Here is a 21,873-nt window from a genome sequence, read left to right as displayed (position 1 = left end):
AAAACAGCAAAAGAAAAAGGAGTAATGGCCACCAATTAAGTTGAAATAACAACAGTAAAATTGTCATGAAAGATCTTAAGATTTTCATATCATCAAAACTCGTCTGATCTCATTCATATTTACAATCCAAGAACTTACAACAAAAAATTTCACATTGATATCAAGAAACCTGCAGCAAATGTAATAGGAGACATTGAATCACAAACAGACTACTATAGCAGTCATTTCTTACAAGGGGCTGAATCTACAATGGCAACTATCTTCTTCTGCAACTCTGGCTTGTTGGCTCCGACAAGCTTGTCAACTTGCTGACCATCTTGGAGGAAGAAGAAAGTTGGAGTGGCTTTGATATCCCATGAAGTACTGAAATCCTGCACCATACAGAACTGAATGTAAGAACCACCTACCAGTTGACAATTTATGATAGGCTACTGGACACATCAGACCATCAGCATCAATAGCACCAACTCTATTGAAATAACAAAATTGGTTACCGACTTACAGTAAGTTCATCAACGTCGATCACAAGGAACATTAAAGAAGTGTATTGCTCAGATAACTCGCGATATAATGGTGCAATCTGTTTGCACGGACCACACCATGTTGCACTGAAGTTTGCAATCACCTGTTGAACATATCAATCTCAATTTATATGTAGAGATACAAAACAATGCGAACAAATATTCAAAAACTGATAAGCAAATCAAAAACCCAAATCTAGTTAACCTACACAGTACATAACAATAGCATGGACATATATCAAAGCTGCAGTAAGGGTTGTGAAATGATGCATTTATGACCTTGCAGTCTTAAATAAGATCCATATACACAAAACTTCAACATCATTTGACAGTAAATCAGCCAGGTTTTGGAAAATATCTGTTCATACATAATGTTGTAAATTAACCAAAGAATATATAAGATAAAACTCTGAGCACTTTCATAATGATAAATCAAAAATATAAAATAGGATATATTTATTATTAAGAATTTGTTCTGTGGTAGGCCGTCTCTTTTGATCTAAATATCCATGTACATAAATCTTACTCCGTTTCTTTATGCTCACTGGTCTAAGGTGCAAACATATTGAGCATAAAGAAATGGAGGAAGATCGATGTACATGAAACTCTGCTATGGTACTTTTCCTTGGACATAAAAACTTAATTCTGCGGATGCTCAACTTTTCAGCAGACAAAAATCTTGCATAAACATACTATTATTTCATCTCTTTTGTTGATTCTTTAAGGTACTGCATCTTGTAGGATTCCATCCCAAGTTGTGTTACATGTATCATAATTCACGAGACAATCTATATTTAGTGGATAATCACTAAATTATTGCAACGGTCCAGTTTCTAAATTGAATATACATTACTAAAAACATTGAATTTGGCTCAATCCAAGCATATCACAAATTTGAAAGTGAACTACCAGATACAATTTAACACACTGCATTTCTCTTGAAAGGCAAAAGGTACTCAAACTTACAACTTTGCCATCTGTCTTTGCTTCGGCCAACTTTTGATCCCACTTTTCTATGGTGGTGATGAGGTGCACATTCCCACCAGTAAACTCAACAGTATGTTCAGACTCGTCATCTCCCATAGTTTTAGACTACAAGAACCACGAACATGATAACTTGTCAGATTAAACAAGGCAACAAAAGTAAACACTAGGTGGCATGCAAGAAGTTTCACAATCGTTACAAAGAGCATCATAGTCGTTAAGAAATGGTAAACTTCTTCATCGCAGGCTGCAGAGAGAATTATTAACTACGAAATACCAAAGAGAACAGACTTCTTTTGCATACATTTTAAGCATAGAAACTGAACTATTGTCCAAAAATTGTCCACAAACTTTCTGTGAGGAAGATATATTATTACTATCAATTGACATATGAGAAGTTATGAGCCGTTGAAGAAAACAGAAGGAAGAACGAAATAACACTGACCTTGGACGCGCAAGCTCCCATCTTGATGTTCAACGCCAAACTAGTGATACACGGCACACTGAAAGTTCAAAAACCCATTAACTTTGTCAGTGAAGAGCATTGGGAGAGAGCATACCGCACAATTAATGTTAAATCTTTATAATTTTCAGGCCACTTCAGCCAACCTTCAACAAAGGGTATATCTTTATAAACAGAACTAGTCTAACAACATAGACATAGACATGTTATCCAAGTATCTGACTCTAGTTAAGAAAGCGAACAAAGCCCTGACGCTAAATTCACCTTTGAAATATCAATAAACCCAAAAAGTTGACAATTTATCAATAGAATCTAATCCCAGTATCCCATAGCAGCGAATAACACATGAATCAGAAACAACAACTGTGCAAAGCTCCTTAATTTAATAGTGAAACACTCAATTGAACCTCAGAAAAAGATAAAGAAACCAAATTTAATTGGTTATGAACATCTTCTAATACATATGTTCATAGGAAATCATACATTTCTAAATCGAAGAATGCTAATTATATAAATTCGAATACGTAACACTGAGAAACAGAGCTAATTTACCTTTCACACTAGGATTGATGAGCAAACCAAGCTAGAACTCAAAAGCCAATGTAAATTGAGATTGCGTGATTGACCCAGAGAGCTAAACGTCGGCGGAAATGTGATGGCCAATCCGCGTGTAAATGAAGATTTGCAGAAAAGTGGAAGAAGGCAAATATGAAAGGAAGAACAAGACCTAACAGCAGAGGATCAAAGATATACCAGAAATGAAATAAACAACTGTCGCACAGAGACAGACGGACAAAGAATTACCGTTTCCAGCTCAGGAGGCACATAAAGCCTTTGATTAATTGGTCATGTCATCTACCTTATCTGTATCTATGTTCAACCTTCCATTCTTCCAATATATTCTAAAAAAATAAAAGTTTTTTTGTTTTGTTTTTTTTTTTTTTGTCAAAGGGAATACAAAGGCTTCCTAGCCCAACATATACCCCTTCGGCGCGCATGTGAAATGCTCTAACTGTGCATTGCAGCACAGTGCCTAGCTTCATCCATACAGACTCACAAATTCACGTAAAAAAAATGAGATGGTTAATTTTAACTAATTCACTTATTTTTTATTTGTTTCTTTCGCTATTTATTTGTTTCAATTAACTCAATAGAAGTAATTAAGGTAGTTTAAAATTTGGCACGCTTTTAAAAACTTCACTTTATAGTAGTAGACATCATTTTTTTCTTTCTTTTTTCTTCAGTTCTTTTTAACTAAAATTTTTTTTCTTTTTCTTAAATTCCTCTATATTATGAATCTCGATGATCATTATAAATGAATTTAATAATCTTCCAAAAAAGAAACGATCATTCTTTATCAATAGATAGTCTGGTATGAACCACAAGAAAATATGGGAAATGAGGTTGTGAAAGTTGAAAACTAAATCTGTAGTTGGTACCATTTACAAGTGGGAGTGTCACTTACAGATGATCGGATGTAGTAGATCTTGACAAAGGCAATAAGAGAAATAACTATTGCTACGAGGAAATAGAATGAGACAATAACTTCGGGAGTTCATCCCTCTAGTGCCAAATTTTAATCAGTTACGCAGCTCACACATCATTTTGCTTAGAACTCTAGCTATCACAATGAGAGCTGGCCAGCAACCCACTCGAGCAGGCGAGCAGCCTAATTCTTTCATATCCATCAATGATTAAGATACTAATAGCTTAATAAGTTTTACATTGCGTACGTACATCAATATATTGATTCATCTAATAGATTTAGTTGGATCATAGATATACTAATACCATATAGAAATTGATCAATCTCAAAGTAGTCCGCCAATGCATGGAGTCAGTTTAACTCTGAATTAAACTAATTGCTTGTTGTATTAGTATATATATTGGTGCACCGTAAACAAACCTCTTAGATCTTACATGTACAAGGTGCATGATATCGCATGATTGAAAATATTTTTTATATTTTTTTAATTTAAATGAATTGGTGTCATACATTTGTTTATTTTTTGATCGAACGGTGTCATACATTTAGAAAATTTGACCTAATAATCTACTTATTTAAGTTGGTTTTGTTCGTACACTTGGAGTCTCGTTGACAACATTTTTTGTAAAAAAAAAAAAAATTAGCGTTAGTATTAGGTGATCTTAAAGTGTTAGATGCAAATATATACCAACTTTTACTACAATTTAGCCTAGAAAGAAAATGAAAATTATTTGGACATAACCTCTTGAGTTGAGATTTAAAAGCTACTCTAAGTCTTTGATGTTGGAAACCACAGCTCAAGGTAAACCACAGTAATGATGTTTAAATATAAATGTATATTGGTGCAATGGCGGAGCCAGAAATTGATCTCTACTGGGACCTCGAAAGTTAAAAAAAACAAATTAAACTTAGGATGTATTAAAATTTTAATAAAAATAAAAAATTAGAAAGATCAATAATTTTTTTAAAAATTACATAGTTTACTAATCAAACATTCAACTACATGAAAGGATAGTGTTAATGTTTTTGTGTTGAGAAGCTAGAATAGTACTAGCCCTTTAACATGTGCGAATTGACTTTTATTTTTATATTTTTAATTTTAAAAAGTTATATTTCCTGATATTGGGAAAGTTTCTCCTTTTTTAATGTGAAGTATTGTAAATTTTTAAAATATGACATAGTCAATTGACTATCTTATCCACATATATAAATAATTTATTTATTAATATCTATATTATGTGAGGACAAATATGGTAGTTCAAAAATTTAACCATTCATTTGAGAATTGGCTTAATTATATAAGATGTTATAAAAAAGAAGAAATAAAAATAGAAAATTACACACAAGTGATCTTTTGAAATTTTAATTGGTGATAAGGCCACTTAATTTTTTTTGTACACATAAGGCCACCTGCTTCCACAAACTAATTCATTACTGACAATTTTACCCTCCCACTTCAGAAACCCAATTAATTCCATCAGACTCTCTCTCTCTCTCTCTCTCTCTCTCTCTCTCTCTCTCTCTCTCTCTCTCTCTTTCTTCGATCACAGTCTTTCTCTCTCTCTCTCTCCTCGACCCCAGATTTTTCACTTCTTTGGTCTCCACCTCCGATTTCGGCGACCACCAGCACGACTCTCTCTCTCCCCCGTTTGATTTCGGCGACCACCGGCACGACACTCTCTGTCCCCCCATCCAATTCTGACGACCACCGCCTCCGATCTGGTGAGATTCCAATGGATCCAAGCTTACAAAACCTCAAAACGGCGCAGCCACGCCTGAAGACGATGACGAAGCTCCGATCGGAGCTACCTCACTGGATTCCAACTCAGATCTGTCAGATTCTCTACTCTTCTCAGAAACCAAATGCTCGTAGTGAGGCTTCTGGTTTCTCTGTGAAATCGACCTCGTGTTCGTACTTCGGCAGCGAGATTTCGTTAAAGTCAGGCAAATTCTTAGTTGGATCGGAGAGTGAGGTGAGGTCGAGTTTAAAGAAGAGAAGCTTCAGCGAAACTGAAGAGCCGTCTCGGAAAGTTACTCGATCAAGTTATGGAAGAGAGGTGGTGAAGAAAGCGGCTGTCTGAGACGGCGAAGTTGTGGTTTCATAGTCGTGGACGAACGCGGTCAAACGCAAGAGAGTCCAAAGCGTCATGCCGCCGCAACTGAGAACATTCAGTGAGCTGAGGTCGTGGATCCGGATGATGATGTTCGACGGCCAGAAGCCTGGAACTTCCGGTCTCCGTTCTCTTACTCTGTAATTTGATTCGGTGATTCTGGCATTGTTATCCTTGATATCGTATTAACAAATCATCAGATTAGTTCCTGTGATTGAAATTGTTTCAGTTTGATCTCTATTCGATCAATTGATTATTGCTTGTTGCCTATATAATGTTGTAGATCCATTGTGGTTTTCTAATTGGATTAGATCATAATTGTAGGACAAAATGAGAATTGCTGAAGTTTCTGTTAAGAAAGACATGAAATTGGATCTTAATTTTATGCCTCATTGTTCAATTTTGATGTTATGGTATCTATGTGTTCTGATGGTGTTTTATTTTTGTTTTTGTTTTTGTTTTTGTGGTTGAATTCTGGCAATATTTCTCTTGCACTTGCATCATTTCAGAAAGAGAGCAAGTGAAGCGGTTTTCAATGTTGGTGAGAGTAGCTATCGATTTTGGTGAAAGTAGCGTTTTGTTGTTAGTGATAAGAGTTTTTTATGTTGATGAAAGTATATTTTGTTGTTGGTGAGAGTAACTTTTGGTGGTGATGATTGTAGCTTTTTGTGGTGGTGATAGTAGTTTTTGACGTTGGTGAGAGTAGTTTTTGTCGGTGGTGAAAGTAGTTTTTGCGTTGGTGAGAGTAGCTTTTGTTGATGGTGAGAGTAGTTTTTGATACAAGAATAGCTCTCTAATGTTAGTGAGAGTAACTCGTTGGTATTGGTGAAAGCAGTTTCCTATTTGTGAGAGTAGTTTTCTGGTGTTGGTGAGAGTAGCATTTGTTGCTGGTGAGAGTAGCTTTTGGTATTGGTGACATTAGCTTTTGTTGGTGGGGATAGTAGCTTTTCGTTTTTGGGAGCATAGATTTTTGGGTAAGAAGTAGCTTTTGTTGTTGGTGATAGTAGCTTTTGTTATCTCGTCGGAGGTTTCCGGAAATCTCACCAGAGTAGCTTTTGTTGCTAGTGACAGTAGCTTTTGTTGCTAGTGATAGTAACTTTTGTAACCTCGCCGGAGGTTACCAACAGTCTCATCAGTGTAGCTTTTGTTGCTAGCCACAGTAGCTTTTGGTGTTAGTGACAGTAGCTTTTGTGGTCGCCTGAAGTTGGCCGAAGGTCAGCCGGAGACCGGCCGGAGTTTATCGGAAGTTGGCCTGAGGTCAGCAGGAGTTGATCGAAGACCTCGCCGGAGATGAGGGAGAGAATGATTGTTGACTTTGTACTCTAGTGGCATTTATGTAAATTTGATGGTTTTTAATAACCAAATTATAACACCTTTTTTAATCTAGTGGCTTTATGAGAGAAAAAAACTAGTTAGTGGCTTTATAACTAAAAAAAACATTCAAATATATACTTATATGTAATTAACTCAAATAAAAAAGAAAGGTTGACATTAGCCACAATGTACCAAAATTCAAACCTAGGACCAGGCTCAAATACTTGAATAGGTCCGCGGCGTCCGCCACTGCATCACAACAGCTTTTAATGCAAACTGACTGGGGCACGGCCCAACGTGGCTCCTCCTCTGATTGGTCAACATGTGCCTATGTATTGTAATATATGAAAAAATGATGTAATACAATTGACGAGTCTCATGACCACAATAAATAAAGAGAAGAACAGGAGTGTCGGATAATTTTACAACACAATAATAGAATCCCAGGAGACTGCTATAATCCGAAATAAAAAAAGGAATTGCATAATAAAACCCGATAGTGCTGAAGCCATCACACCAAACACCAGCACAAGTGACAAGCCTTATGCCACTATTTCAGATAGAAGATATTCTTCGCATGATGTGGTTTTCAGACAAACTGAAGCCTTCCACCGCGCCCCTTCAACCAATTGACCGTAACTGTTTAGACTTCCAGTACTTGTTTCAACTCTAACCAAATTGTCATAATCTTTCAAGGAAATCAAGCTCTTGGTATAACTATAGATCCTACTATTATTTCCAGTCCCAAATGTTACAACTTTCATCGAAAGACACTTCAGATCCAAGAAAAAGATGTTACCATCCTTGCCCAGATGCTTCAAAAATATGCCATGCTCCCATTCACCACAGATAATATCATTGGACAAAAAAATTGGACGCAATCCAACCATTTCAATACTTATGGTGTAATTAATCTCTTGTCCATATTTTCGTATCATAGTCTTTCAGCACCCACATCTCAACATTCATAGTCACATCAGTTGATAAACAAGTATCCACTGTGGCCAGAAATCCTCTTAGAGTAACTAAATGCAAGTTAGAGAATAAGTGTGGGTGGTCAAATCTTTGTAAACTAGGATGGGGTGATGAAAAGAACTCTTCTTTCTTGAAGTCAAAAGAAACTATATGGCATGTCCTTTCATTTATATCTATTGTAATCCAATGCATATCTCCATAAGCAGATACACACTTCATGGGGTATATATGATAAGGTGGAACTGAACTTATATTTCGCCATGAAGATGTGCCCAATTCAAAAACATGCGTGACTAATTCCTCTGCAAATCTACCCTTAGAAACTCTAGAAACACGAAGAATTTTATAGGTACCAGTTAAACTATCAAATCCCATACCATAACAATCATTGCAAATTTCACAATCTGTATCTTGGATGTCACAAGGTGGTACCAAGAAGAATTAATCTATATCTTGGATGTCACAGCGTGACGAAACATGATCATCTTAACAATACCATTGAAAGTCAGCTTAATTAACTAGAATGACACTACAACAAAAAACCTCATTTGCGAGGAACTTATTCCTCGCTGAAAACCGACATTTCGTCGTTGTAGGATTTCTACGAGGAAATTTTGTTGGTCTTCAATTCGTCGGAGAAAGCTCGTCAAGAAAAGGTTCAACGACGAAAAAACTATTTCCTCGCCAAACCCTTTTAGCGATGAAATTAATTTTTCTCGTTGTTATTCTTTAGCGACAATATTTTTCCTCACCCAACTCAAATTTTTTTCTCGTTAAAAAAATCCAAGAATTATCAAATAGTCGTTAAATATATTTTCCGACAAACAAGATTTTGTCGCTAAATTATTTATTTCCTTGCCAATGATAATCAATAATTAAAAAATTATAAATAAATTAATTACTTAAACTCTAGTTTTTGTGACGAAAATATATTCGTTGTTATAAATAGCTTTAGGCGAGGAAGTTTTTCCTCGCTATAAGCCGTTTTCAGCGAGGAAATTTTATTTCATCACAATATATATCCTTTCAATGAGAAAAAGTTTTCTCACTAAAATACTCAATAACGAGGAATGTTTTTTCCATCAGCGTAGGATCTAACGTCTATAGTGAGGAAATTTACTTTTGTCGTTATTAGTTTTAGTCTATAGCAAAGAAATATTCTTTTTGTTGCAATTGTCTGCATATTACAATATGGCCTGTGGGCGATATTATTTTATTCTACAGAGGATTCTTATTCAAAACTAGTTAAACAATAAACAAAATGACAAAAGAACTAAAAGAACTTAAGAATGAATTTGGAACAAAAGAAACTTATATTGCTGCAAACATGGTTTACAATACAAAACTCTCTTAGTAGTTCATTATTCTCAGACTTGAAGGAAGTACAAGATCCAGACCTATATTTCAAAGGCAAAAGTACATACTAGCAGTTTTAGCTTTTATTCAAAAAAGCTTAACGGGATGAGCCTCACACATCTTCACATTATTCACAAGGCTCTTCAAAATGGAAGATTAAACTTCATGTCCAGTACGTACCTGCAATGTTTACTAGAGGTGAGCATATAGTGCTTCGCATATAATCAACATATAGTGCTTAACATGCAATTGTCATAAACTACCTTCACAACACGCCTGCACAGGTTTTGTGATATTCAAGTGACTCATTGGCAAAGATCTGGTTGGAGTGCCAAATATCAACAAAACCTGAAAAGGTTTGATATTTGGTTCAATTGAAAATAACATAAATCGATATCAACCAACAGACTATGAGCAAAACCAAAACTTCAACACCGCATTCAATAGATCCAACACATCTAACAAATGCAAACTATCAATCAACTTTCATATCCAGGAATATATCATAATACTAGATCATGAAGCATATGAACCATTTAATGTCTTTAATTACACTAGGCTACCAATAATACAAATAAATAAAAGACATAGAATAAGAGTTCACGCCCATCAATCAGAACTCTAATAACCTTACTGGAATCTAAGTGCATCCTGACAATCAAACCCAGATTGCTCCTTATGTGCCCTTCCCTGAACCATTACACTGAAATCCAACAGTAAGCTCAAATTTTTAGTCTTTTCAGTTAAAACATGTAAAAACAAAAAAACAAAAAAACAAAAAAGGTGCAAAACAGAGTCAAGACACTTAAATGATATCTCAGTAGAAAGCTATACCTTCCAGGTGCTAAAAACTAGTAGGTATGAAAAAGACATGCTAAAAACTAGTTTACCAAGATAAAACGAGTTACACTTCTAGTGAAACTATCAAGAGTTTCATGGTATGCATATTCAAGGGAAAAGGTATAATCAAGAACATACAACTGCCATATCTGTTGCAGTACACATGAGAAACAGAGGTAGTGCAAACCTAAAATTCACCCAAGCAGTAAAAGTCCATAAAATTCTTATGTTATTTTATTTTATTTCAAGTTTGGGATATTGATAGCACTTGTTAATCATATTCAGGTAAACAATTCTTAACAGATGCTTTGCGAAAAAGATATCATATGCATACCACATCACACTCTTTTTGGTTGGTGAGGCACACGAGCATCAACAAGATGTGATTCCACCTTTGAACATGCAACTGAACCATTGAACTTGATGTTTCTCCTACAAGCTTCAACTGATACTACAAGAAGGAAAATAACAGTAACTCTTTTAAAGTTAGATGTAAAGGCTAAATCCAGCAACACCATAGCTATAAGTGTGCAAAATCTTACTCATAGGGTGAATGACATTTACAGTTACACAAATAAGCAATTAATAATCTGAATCTACATAGGAACTGCTGGAATTTTAGGTGTAGTCTAGAGGTAGAAGAAGGGAAAACGTGGTAATGGATGATACACCGTGCTAAAAAAAACCCTTATGATGGCCATTAATACCCTGGTCTTCCTTATGCTAGGATAATCCTTGTTTCAATTTTGAGAATAAAAGCCACCTCCTACTTGACAACCCAAGGATGCAGCAACCATATAACTTCTGCACCATAACAGGTAGTCCTGGAAAAGGACCACAGCCTCAAACCCGAAGATTATAGACAAGAGGATGAGAAAGAAGGAAAAATTGCAGAAAACAAACCAAAATTGATTGGTAATTGTACGTATTTTGATTTTGAATGGTAATTATACAGAAGCAAAAACTGAAAATGATGAAAACAGGTAACTTCGTTGGTAATTGTACGAAAGCAAATTGAAAGAAAAGCGTGAATGAAATCAAGAAGATAGATAAAAAAGAAAACAAGAAATGGGAAGGGATATGGCACAGGACAATTGAATATCTTCAAGCAATGAACAGATTTCACAGAGTACCAAATGACAACATATAACACCAAATACCATCACCTAAGAAGATTGTGTTGATAATCCACGTAATAAGGGGCAATCAATAAGCAAAACAGATCACATGGCATGATAGCAAGCTCTACAATTGCAATTAGTTCAGGCAGGAATGATCTTACAATTCAACAAGCAGAGTACAAGGAGCCAAATTCAAGTTCTTGTTCTTAAGCTTCCGAGTCGACTGTGTTTGACGAAGACGACTACGCTTCGCATGGTCCTGCTCAGAAAGTTTGGAGCAGCGAGGAAGCCAAGACCGGCTGGGTCAAAATCACAACGTCAACGCACAAGGTGCGAGTCCACCTCTCTGAACCTCAAGATCTGGCTCAGAGACTTCATCCCCTCCCACGACCCGGCGCTGTCGTCGCCGATGCAGTAGCGCCACCTCCTTCGGTTTTGTCCCGAATCGGACCTCCATTTCCTTCCGCTTGAGTCTCACAGGAATCATGCTGATTGGAATTGGGGAAAGGATGCAATTTTGGGGTTTGGGCAGTCGATTTGGGGATTTTTGGGCATCTTTGATTGGATTTCTCCGAATTGAAACAAAAAGAAACTAAGGATGGAGAGAATTGCAGCGAAGAAGCAAAACCCTAATCAACCCAGAAGAAATTGACGAGAAGGCGAGAGAAAGAGAAAGCCAGGGTCGAGAGAATTGGGTTTTATTTTTATTTTTTTAATCGTGTTTCTCTATTAATTAAGTTTTTCATTTTCGTCTTGGGCACCATTTCTTTTTTCATTGCCACTTTGAACATTTAAATGCTCCGCTTTCAATTTTTTTTGGTTTTTTTAAGAGCCCGCTTTAATCTTTCTCTTTAGGGTTTAGGGTTTAGGGTTTAGGGTTTAGGGTTTAGGGGATTCAAGACTTAGGTCACGACAATAGTTAACTAAATAATTTTCAGTTTGAAAAAGGTTTTGTATATACAATATAAAAATATAAAGTTTAGGTTTAGGGTTTAGAGATTAGGGTATAGGGTTTAGGATTTAGAGTTTAGAGTTTAGGGTTTAGGTTTAAGAGTTTAGGGATTCGGGGTAGGTTTTAAGGCTAATGTTATGATAATGGCTAACTAAATGATTATTTTATAAAAGGTTTTGCATATACAATCTATGTATGAAGATCGGAGAATTTTGCATAGACAATCTATATATAAAGATCTAAAGTTTGAACAGTTAATTAAATTACATAATGTGTAGTGTCTAGAGTACAACCCCCTGTGCAATCATATTTCACGGTCGTCACGCCATCGATTAACCAAGAGGACATACAAGTGACGAAGGTTGACCAATTCGATCGGATTCGAAAATATGGTGAAATTGGCTACATTTTTTACCACATTCATAATTTATAGTAATAATCTCATCCAACGGTCGGTTTTTCCATTTTATTTTAATTGATAGTGGTTGCTCTTTGAAATCTATGATATATAAATATAGGTTTATAAGAGTAACTAAGTTTGACCTAGTTGACCTAATTTGAAACGAGAACCAAATTGGCTGGATTTTTTACAACTACCATAAAACATTACAATCTTCCATCGAGCGGTTGGTTTCTCCATATTTATTTTCCACTTCATGGTTGTTTTAGAATGAACCTCAACAATTTAAATGCAATGTATAAATCAATACAACTTTAGGAGGCAAATTGGTATAAGCCAACGTCTTTATAATTAAAATTGAAATTTTTATCTTATGTCCACACACATCGATCAATGGAATATTTTACAGACGTGATGTCAAAAATAAACACGTTTCACGGTCGTCATGCCATCAGTCAACCAAGAAGACATAAACACGTTTCACGGTCGTCATGCCATCTGAATCCTAATGCAGAGCACTTTGTACAACACGAACTTTTAGCAAGGAAATCATACTTTTGTCACCATTGAATTTGACGGGTTTTACATAATTTTTCACCAAACTAATAATGACGGAATCGTTATTTTCTCGCTAATTGATGAGGAAATAGTTCCTCGTAAAACACGGACTTTTAGAGAGAAAACCATTCTTTTGTGCCATTGAGTTTGGCAGGTTTAACATAAATTTTTCGCTAAACAAATAACGACGAGATCATTATTTCCCCGCTAATTGCATATTTTGATGAGGAAATAGTTCCTCGTAAAACACAGACTTTTAGCGATGAAATCATACTTTTGTCGCTATTGAATTTGGCGGGTTTTACATAATTTTCAGCCAAACTAATAACGACGAATAGTTATTTCTTCCCTAATTGCTTATTTTGACAAGGAAATAGTTCCTCGTAAAACACGGACTTTTAGCGACGAAACCATACTTTTGTCACCATTGAATTTGGCGGGTTTTACATAATTTTCCGCCAAAACTAATAGCAACAAAATTGTTATTTCCTCGCTAATTGCTTCTTTTGACGAGGAAATAGTTCCTCGTAAAACACAAACTTTTAGCGAGGAAACTGTATTTTTTTCGCCATTAAATCTGGCCGGTTTTACATAATTTTCTACCAAACAAATAACGACGAAATCATTATTTTCTCGCCAATGGCTTCTTTTGACGAGGAAATAGTTCCTCGTAAAACCTAGATTTTTAGCGAGGAAACCATAGTTTTGTCGCCTTTGAATTTGGCGGGTTTTACATAATTTTTCGCCAAACTAATAACGACGAAATCATTATTTCCTCGTTGAAAGTCATTTTCGCGATGAAAAAATTCCTCACCCGAGTCCCATATTTCCTCGCTAATAACATGTTGATTTAGGAGACCAAACTATGGTCACCTTTAGTGATGAACCGAAACATTCGTCGTAGAAAGTGGTGTACAGTGAGGAAAATATGTTTCTCGCAAAAAACCTAATGACATTTAGTGAGGAATAGAAATATTCCTCGTAAAAAGTGACATTTATTGAGGAAATTAAATTCCTCGTAAAAAAATTGGTCGCTAAAAAGACTTTCTGTTGTAGTGTGATTAAGGCTTCCAAAGCTATAGTGATAAAAATAAAAAAAATTGTTAGATGAAAGCAGAGGTAGAGGCAGAGGAGGAGAGTGGGAAGATAGGTCTAAGACAAAATGAATGAGTGTCACCTATTGAGAGCTGTTTTTTTTTTTTTTGGTGAAAAGCTTCTTCATTTTGAGTGAGAAAGAATCTATCAAAGACTCTTGGAAAGTAGTTGGATTGTTTTTGAGTTTTGATATGTATAAAAAGCACTATAAAATCATCTAATAGGAAAGCGTGCACTTACCCTTGTGCACATCAAAACCGTACCATATTCACCAATTCAAGGTAGATTTCGTTTTCTCCAACTTATTTTGCTTCAGAAATATACAAGAGTTCTTCTTGGTTGATCCTCTCCGTGGAGAAATTCTTAGGCTTCCACCTCGTGACATACCCGATACAGATTTCAAATTTTTCTGTGGTGATTGCTATGTGTCACGAGCCGCACTTAAGAGTAGTGCTATTGTGAGCCCCGGTAATTTTGTTTAATTACTTTGAATTTTTCTCAGGCTTTGGTTTCGAAATTTTTTCTCTCCTACAGTTGGAGAGTGAATTAGTTCCGATTAGGTAGAACAATTTTCAGTTATGTACGGAATTAAATGTTCTTAGTACGGTCTGGTACAAGTTGAGTTTATAAAGATTTTGAGTTAGGCCACGTTATTAAACGTAGTGAGGGGATTTAGTTAGAACAGTAGCTCACTTAAGAATGCATGAGCTGCTAGAGGTGTGTCTCTGGGAATGAAACACGTTAGTCTGGGTAAGTCACGTGTCTACACCTCTTGCCTACACCACTCACCACCTCACTGACAGCCTTCTCCACCTATATCTCTAGATTTTTCCGTCACTTGCATGCCAACCATACTCCTTTAGTTCTCAGAACCAGAGATTACATCCACTAATCTCATCTGCATCCACCTAAAACCCAAATCACCTTTCTTACCCAACCTTCCCAAGAACGAAGAAACCAGCCATGGCAACGGGTTAGAAACAACTGAAGTCCCTATCTTCTTCCGTTGCCGAGTGTAGAAGCTTGGGCTTTGGAAATTAGACTGAGATCAGTTCACTCCTAAGGTAATCCCAATCCAACTCATCCCTGGTGATCACTTCGTATTTCGATTTGATTATAAGACTGGGAAATTTATAGTTCTTCTTAAATCAAGGTTTGGAATTGGGGAAGAGTAGAGAATTGGAGCTGGAGGTCGATCGAGGGCTCTTGCCAGTTAAAAGGTGGGATTGTGCAGTACATAAATCGAAGAAGAAGGATTTTTGGGGTGAAGGCTACTTGACTGGGTATTGATCAAATTGAGGTAAGAAGCATTCTTGGGTATAATTATAAGTAAAGTAGAAATCTGGTCAGCTTTTGGTAAGTGGTGTAGGTTACTATAATTGTTTAATAAAGGATCTTTGGAATATGTTTTATGAATGGTGACGTCCAGCAAGACTAGTCAATGCTTTGGTCTTGGTATATGTATATTTATATACATAATTGTGTGTTGTGGGAGCCAAAAGTGTTCGACGTGATTGTTGGGTATAACTGTCTCATTGTCGAGTAAGCTGCAGATTTGGTTGAGTTTGGCAGAAACTAGATTACAGTTAAAGGTTTGGTTTGGCCTTGTGGAAATTAGTTGTTCGCTTGAACTATTTACGTGACTTAGAATTGGTCGAAAATGATATATAGGTGAAGGATAAATTATTTGTTCTAAGGAAGTTACTAACTTAGAATTGTTGGGTTTAGGATTCCAGTGACCAAGGCTTACCCAACGACGGTGATAGCTCGGAGATTGTCTAAGCACGGATTCCAGGTAGCGGGGACTCACCTACGGCTCGCTAGAGTTTTCTTTACATATTCGTTTTAAGTGTTGCATGACGTATGCAAGGTTTCAGTATGTTTTATTTATATTTATATTTCTACTTTATTTTGTTTTATCGACACGTAAATAACTATTAACGTGTCGGGCCGTGCTATACGGTCAAGTGAGATGACTTGAGAGCGAAGGGTGGCTCTGACTTCCTTGGGCTCGATCCCCTTAACCTCCGAAGGGTTAGTTACGCCGGTTGTCCGGGTATTTCCGATCGTAATGACGGGCTCGGTACGTGTGTGTAGCTAGGTAGTGGACGCTCTCGCTACGCTTACCTGGTAAAATTCTATTTGAGGTAAGGCCGTGTAGTTGGTCTATGGGACCGGTCATCTGGTTTGTGAGCTGTTGGGATCCCGTCTACGAGTCGTGTACTTAATGATTTTCTTTATGTTATTTTTATGTTTTACGCATTTCTAAGTTCGTGATAATCCTTTACTGCATGCTATTTATAAAACCTAGTGGGGTTGAGCTCCTCTACTGAGCGATTAACGTATGTGATGCTCACCCCTACTTTCCCTCCAGGAACTGAGCAGGAGCTAGCTGAGGACCAGACTTAGACACTTGGGTGTTGGCATCGTCAAGTTGTGAATAGCTTCTTTTGGACTTGACTGTTGGTTTGGCAGGTGTTGATCAGTCTCCCTCCTTTTGAAATTGTGAATGTGACTTTGTCTTTTTGTGGGAACCTTTGTAAATTTGTTAGTATCCGCTTGCCTATCTTTTGGTGTGTGTTACTTACCGTGAATCTGAAACCCGAACCTTGGACTCATGGCTTTTGTGGAATGTAAATAAAGTACTCTTTTGTTGTAAAATCTTTACGCTTCCGAATCGTACTCTCAACCTCAATCGTAAACGTTTTCTCACCACATTTCTAAAAGGCCTTGCAAGCTTTTGTGGCATGGGTTTGTGGCACAAGCTGCAGACTCATGTTCAGAGGCTTGCGGCGCTGTAACGTAATCCTTCAGGGGCGTTACAGCTATCGTGACACTTTGTGAAGGAAATGCCGAGAGAGGCGAGCCTTGGGACAAGGAGAAGCCAAGAGGGGCGAGCCTTGGAAGCCCAAGGGCAAGCTTGAAGCTAAAGTGAGGACGAGTGGTATTGTCGTAATTAAGTGAAAGTTCGGGTTCGAGGTACTTCAGCTTGGAATTTGGGAAAACTTAAAACACGAGAAATGTCCGAGACTTCGAAAAAAGTCAACGCACTCGACGGCATGTCATTTGGATTTTCTGTGAATTAGTTATGGACAATTAGTCTCCTCGGCTATTTTGATGTTTCCTCCTGCCAGGTTCATGTAAGCAAGATATGCTCTATAGGGGGAGACATGGTGTCAAGCTCTCCACCACCCCCGGTGCTGGCCTTCATGGGGCACTAAGTGAGCTCCTCCCGGGCACCCGTGGGGGCCTAGGGGACCGTGCATGTGTCGTCAGAAATGGGCGGCATATGTTTCCACGAGTCAGGAAGTCTCGTGGACGGTATTGGCCGAAAGGCCGATATTGCGGGTCGACGTAGGGGACGAGGTTTGTGTGAGGGCGATCCTTATGCCATCGGCGTTAGACAAACATGTGGACTTACGGAAGATATGTCGGGACCTCGTGGTGCTCATTGGCCACGGAGCAAGCGACGTGGGCATGTGTTAGGGTTCGACTTTACCCAAAGCAAAGTGAAGCTAGCAAGCATGGGAGGGGCGACCCCGTGCTAGACTGAAGAAAGCTAAAGAAGGGCATCAATGATGAGTTGCTCACTCGAGCGGCGTGCCAACAAGCAAGACGGTATGCCTCTTGAGGATTGGCCTACAGGTTAGAGTATGCCTTGGAGCCATGACAGTCATCAAGAAGAGAACATGGTAGCCTTGTTAGATGGGAAAGGCCACAAGGCCTCGATGGCTTGTCAGGTTGGGTACTCAAGGCTTGAGTAGACATGCAAGTGTTACCCATGAGCCGAGTGGGCTATCTAGGTGATGTCCATGAGCCGAGTGGGCTATCTAGGTGATGTCCATGAGGCGAAGTATTAGGGCATGTGTTGCCCAAGAGCCAAGTAGGTTGCACAAGAGATACCCTCGAGGCAAAGATACAATGGCAGGTGGTGTCCACGAGCCAAGTGAGTTGCACAAGTGCCGCTCATGAGGCACAGGATGAAAACAAGTGTTGCCTATGAGTTCATAGGGTTGTGTCAGTGATGCCACAAGACGAAGTAAGAGGGCACGTGCTGTCAAGTAAGGTGCGTAAGTGATGCGCACAAGGTCAAAATACGCGGGCATAGGTTGCCCTTGAGCTGAAGACTCAGTGGGTCGCATAAGTGATGCACATGAGGTGAAATATGCAAAGACATGTGTTGTCTTGGAGCTGAGTGGGTGGTGTGAGAGATGCCCACGAAGTGAGGAAGGTGTGCAAGCTACTAAGAAATGACTCAAGGAAGAAGTGTAAATGCCAACTTAGTCTCGGTACACGGCCATGCTACTTGCTATCGACGTGCAGGATGCACACGGGTTAGTTATGGGATGACGCGAAAGCCTATCGGTTGGGCGAGTGTCTTGTAAGACAATCATGACACAAGGAAGCGATTGGTTAGTCACAAGATGTGAGACTCATGCGGGAGTAGCTTTCGTTGGTAAACCTCAACAAGTAAGAGGATGATGTCGAAGGGGGTCAAGTTGACAAGAGAAGCACACAGAAAGAAAAAGAAAAATGGAGTATCAGGAAAGTAAGGAAGATAGGCTGGCCTTGGTTCAGAGGAACCTTGGCGCCTCACAGGCTAATTCCGCTGCGTATAAAGTCGGCCCGTGACACTATGGTATGGGATTTGATAGTTTAAATGGTACCTATAAAATTCTTCGTCTTTCCATATTTTCTAGGGGTATATCTGCAGAGGAACTTATGGTCACGCATGTTTTTGAATTGGGCACATCTTCATGGCGAGATATACCCTCAGTTCCTCCTTATCATTTATACCATATGCAGTGTGTATCTGCTTATGGAGATATGCATTGGATGAGAATAGATATACGAGAAAGAACATGCCATATAATTTCTTTCGACTTCAAGAAAGAAGAGTTCTTTTCAGCTCCCCATCCTAGGTTACAAAGATGGGACCACTCACACTTGTTGTCTAACTTGCATATAACTACTCTACGAGGATCTCTGGCCACAGTGGATACTTGTTTATCGACTGCTGTGACTATGAATGTTGAGATGTGGGTGTTGAAAGACTATGATAAGAAAATATGGACGAGCGACTACAACATAAGTAATCAAATGGGCGGATTGCGTCCAAATTTTTTGTCCAATGATATCATCTGTGGTGAATGGGAGCATGGCATATTTTTCAAGCATCCGGGCGAGAACGGTAACATCTTTTTCTTGGATCTGAAGCGTCTTTCGATGAAAATTGTAACATATGGGACTGGAAATAATAGTGACATCTATAGTTATACTAAGAGTTTGATTTCCTTGAAAGATTATGAGAATTCGATTAGAGTTGAAACAAGCCGATTTGTTGAAGTGGAATCTGAAATAGTGGCATAGGCTCGTCATCGTATGCTAGTGAAACACTTTTGTCTTTCTCTTTATTATTGTGCTCATGAGACTCGGTTAATGGTATTTCATTTCTCAAATGTTTGATCTCAGTTCAACTATTGCAATACACCAGCTCATGTTCCAGTTTATTTGATGGAAAAAGATCAAAGCACTGCATTAGATTTTGTTTTAAAATGGTAAATCAAACAATAGTAACTCTTTAGTGGATCGGATCAAGAGTAAACAACCATAAATGATAAATTATTGTTCAAGCTAGAAGGAACATCAAGTTCTGGTGACACCAGAATTACATCCCATTCATATCTTTGGTAATATAACAAAACACAGGAAGAACAAAGATCTCCTTCATCCCACAAATTAATCAACACCCTTAACCCTGTCCCCCCAAAATACAAATTTTAAACCTGGAGAAGACCATCATCACCCCATTGCATACTTCTGAGTCCAGCTACGTGCAGTCGACTCATACTTGGCTCGATCAGTTTTATACATATGGGCAATCTCCGGTACAAGGGGGTCATCAGGATTTGGGTCAGTCAGCAATGAGCAGATTGAGAGCAATACCTGATTTCAAATACACAAACACAACCAGCTTAGTAAATACAAGTCCAACAGTAAGATCAACCAAATTTTTTTATAAAAAAAATCCTTTCTTTTTGCCTTTTCCTTAGCCACCAAAGATCTGCCCCTTCAAACTTCAAATAAATTCCAAAACTCAAAGTTTAGGAGAACCAGTTTCAAAATCAGCAACAAACTTCCTTTATGACAGTTCAAGTTATGAAACACAATGGAAGTTGTGGCTAATCTCGTGAGTTAAGAACTGGAAATGTCAAGAATTAGATTTACTACATCTTATGCAACATTCTTTAACTAGATCATCAGGTCCTTTGAAGAAGAATGACTTAAAAACAAAACTCTGACACAAGAAATTGCAGAAAGGCACATCACTGCAGTTACTAGCTTCTATTTCTCTGATAATATGCCAAAGAAGTTAAAATCCAAAAAAATAGGATTTTTAAAAGCAGAAGCAAGCATCTCCCCTACTTCAGGTTGGAATGAGTAGTCTTCTGTGTTGTGTTATTCCACAAACAACTTCTCTGGGAAGACCTCTGCAATAATTTAAACACATTCTTCTTTCTATTCTCGAAGTAATATGTTGATGCATCAAGGCAGCATATACTTATCATTTCTAAAATATATGACCACGCAAATACAATCAATAGTCAGGACAAATTCATTGGGAGATTGAAAAGATAACAAAGCCAAACCTTAGAGATAGTAAGGGCTGGACTCCATTGTTCTTTGAGGATATCAAGACAAATGCTTCCATTGCTATTGATATTCGGGTGGAAGACCTTAGTCCTAAACGCAACCTGAAAACTGAAACACCATCACCCTTCCGACCGAAAAAACAGAAGAAGCATAAACACAAGGATCAAAGCTTGCAGATTCGACAAGTTACCTTAGGTGGTTTGAAAGGATAGTCAGGAGGGAAATGGATGGTAACAAGGAATACACCTCCTGCATATGGGCTATCAGGGGGTCCCATAATCGTCGCTTGCCAATGAAACATGTCCTCAGCCACAGGACCTAATACAAATTAACCAAAAGCTTACTCTAACATCCATCTGGGTACATAACAAAATCGAAAACCACAACCAACATCTACACTAAAACCCTCAATTTATCAAGTTTTAGCTTAATGGGTACACAATGAACACCGAAATTTCGATTCTTTTGCATGTAAGATCATAGAGATGACAGAAATAACAAATCTTTGAGCGTACCGGCGCTGCAGGAAGTGGGAGGATCCTTCTGCAAATCCTTAAGCTCCTTCAAGATGCGCTTGGACGCCATGATGACGAAACTCAACTTATTATTCTTCTACTTTACAAAACTCCCAAACAACACCAGACCTATAATCACCCACCAAGCAGCTCAGATCAAAATTCATAACCATAATCATCAAACCCCAAACACAACTTTCGAATTTTCTGAACAAAAAAAGTTGACCTTGAAAGAAAGTACCTGAGATCGGACGGGAATAGCGGTAAGCAGAGGGAAAACGGGTTTCAAGTAGATCCACTAAGCCGCCTCCCAAAGCTTCCGCTATCGCCAAATTTGAAGACCCCCCCTGATTTGGGTTTGGGATTTTTTTTCACCCAAAACACGGAGACTTTGAGCCTCGGGGCGTTGTGGGCGTTTTATACTGGGACGAACGAAGCGTTTTCACCGTGTCGTCGTCACCCCGTTGATGCTTTCTTATCCGTTACTTTTTTTTTCTTTTTTCCCATTCTGTATTATTTATGGCGGCT

The 21,873-nt window shown here is 38.0% G+C and overlaps 2 protein-coding genes and 2 long non-coding RNA genes across 8 annotated transcripts; 1 reads left to right on the top strand and 3 right to left on the bottom strand.

The window, feature by feature from the left end:
• Window positions 1–60: 60 nt before the first annotated feature.
• LOC112195385 (thioredoxin H9) lies at window positions 61–2,832 on the bottom strand. Of its 4 annotated transcripts, none has more exons than XM_024335806.2 (5): window positions 2,521–2,832; window positions 1,951–2,008; window positions 1,488–1,613; window positions 503–625; window positions 61–371 (listed from the first exon to the last, which is right to left on the bottom strand). In XM_024335806.2, exons 2-5 carry the CDS (start codon window positions 1,969–1,971, stop codon window positions 222–224), a joined length of 420 nt encoding a protein of 139 aa, XP_024191574.1. In that variant the 5' UTR covers window positions 1,972–2,008; window positions 2,521–2,832; the 3' UTR covers window positions 61–221. The 4 variants fall into 4 exon arrangements, with proteins under 4 accessions (XP_024191574.1, XP_040372580.1, XP_024191573.1 ...); XM_040516646.1 differs by lacking the exon at window positions 2,521–2,832 and adding an exon at window positions 2,332–2,354; XM_024335805.2 differs by lacking the exon at window positions 2,521–2,832 and adding an exon at window positions 2,272–2,344.
• Window positions 2,833–9,148: 6,316 nt separating this feature from the next.
• LOC112191807 lies at window positions 9,149–11,922 on the bottom strand. 2 transcript variants are annotated; one of them, XR_002933139.2, is made up of 4 exons: window positions 11,333–11,922; window positions 10,385–10,501; window positions 9,474–9,913; window positions 9,149–9,390 (listed from the first exon to the last, which is right to left on the bottom strand). It is a non-coding gene; the product is annotated as an uncharacterized LOC112191807 (long non-coding RNA). The 2 variants fall into 2 exon arrangements; XR_002933138.2 differs by having other exon boundaries at window positions 9,474–10,501.
• A 2,997-nt stretch (window positions 11,923–14,919) lies between these two features.
• On the top strand, window positions 14,920–16,997 carry LOC112192872. The gene is made up of 4 exons (XR_002933649.2): window positions 14,920–15,240; window positions 15,330–15,476; window positions 15,905–15,971; window positions 16,551–16,997. It is a non-coding gene; the product is annotated as an uncharacterized LOC112192872 (long non-coding RNA).
• Window positions 16,998–19,765: 2,768 nt separating this feature from the next.
• Window positions 19,766–21,747, bottom strand: LOC112192871 (ubiquitin-conjugating enzyme E2 28). Its single transcript, XM_024332777.2, has 5 exons — window positions 21,587–21,747; window positions 21,346–21,474; window positions 21,021–21,148; window positions 20,827–20,931; window positions 19,766–20,122 (listed from the first exon to the last, which is right to left on the bottom strand). The coding sequence occupies exons 2-5, from the start codon at window positions 21,413–21,415 to the stop codon at window positions 19,979–19,981; spliced, it is 447 nt and encodes a 148-aa protein (XP_024188545.1). The 5' UTR covers window positions 21,416–21,474; window positions 21,587–21,747; the 3' UTR covers window positions 19,766–19,978.
• Between the last annotated feature and the right edge of the window lie 126 nt (window positions 21,748–21,873).

The sequence above is a fragment of the Rosa chinensis genome, chromosome 3, assembly GCF_002994745.2.
Source record: "Rosa chinensis cultivar Old Blush chromosome 3, RchiOBHm-V2, whole genome shotgun sequence".
Taxonomy (NCBI): Eukaryota; Viridiplantae; Streptophyta; class Magnoliopsida; order Rosales; family Rosaceae; genus Rosa; species Rosa chinensis.
The sequence above is the reverse complement of the archived record's forward strand: the minus strand, read 5'-3'. Positions and strand labels throughout refer to the sequence as shown.

Coding starts and splice junctions, on each gene's coding strand:
- LOC112192871 (XM_024332777.2), bottom strand. CDS start 21,415: ATGGCGTCCAAGCGCATCTTGAAGGAGCTTAAGGATTTGCAGAAGGAT. Junction 21,149..21,345: donor TCCCACTTCCTGCAGCGCCG/GTACGCTCAAAG, acceptor AATTTGTATTAG/GTCCTGTGGCTGAGGACATG. Junction 20,123..20,826: donor CAGCCCTTACTATCTCTAAG/GTTTGGCTTTGT, acceptor ATTTGAAATCAG/GTATTGCTCTCAATCTGCTC.
- LOC112195385 (XM_024335805.2), bottom strand. CDS start 2,315: ATGTGTTATTCGCTGCTATGGGATACTGGGATTAGATTCTATTG. Junction 2,009..2,271: donor ACTGGGATTAGATTCTATTG/ATAAATTGTCAA, acceptor TTGAACTTTCAG/TGTGCCGTGTATCACTAGTT. Junction 372..502: donor TCGACGTTGATGAACTTACT/GTAAGTCGGTAA, acceptor TGTATGGTGCAG/GATTTCAGTACTTCATGGGA.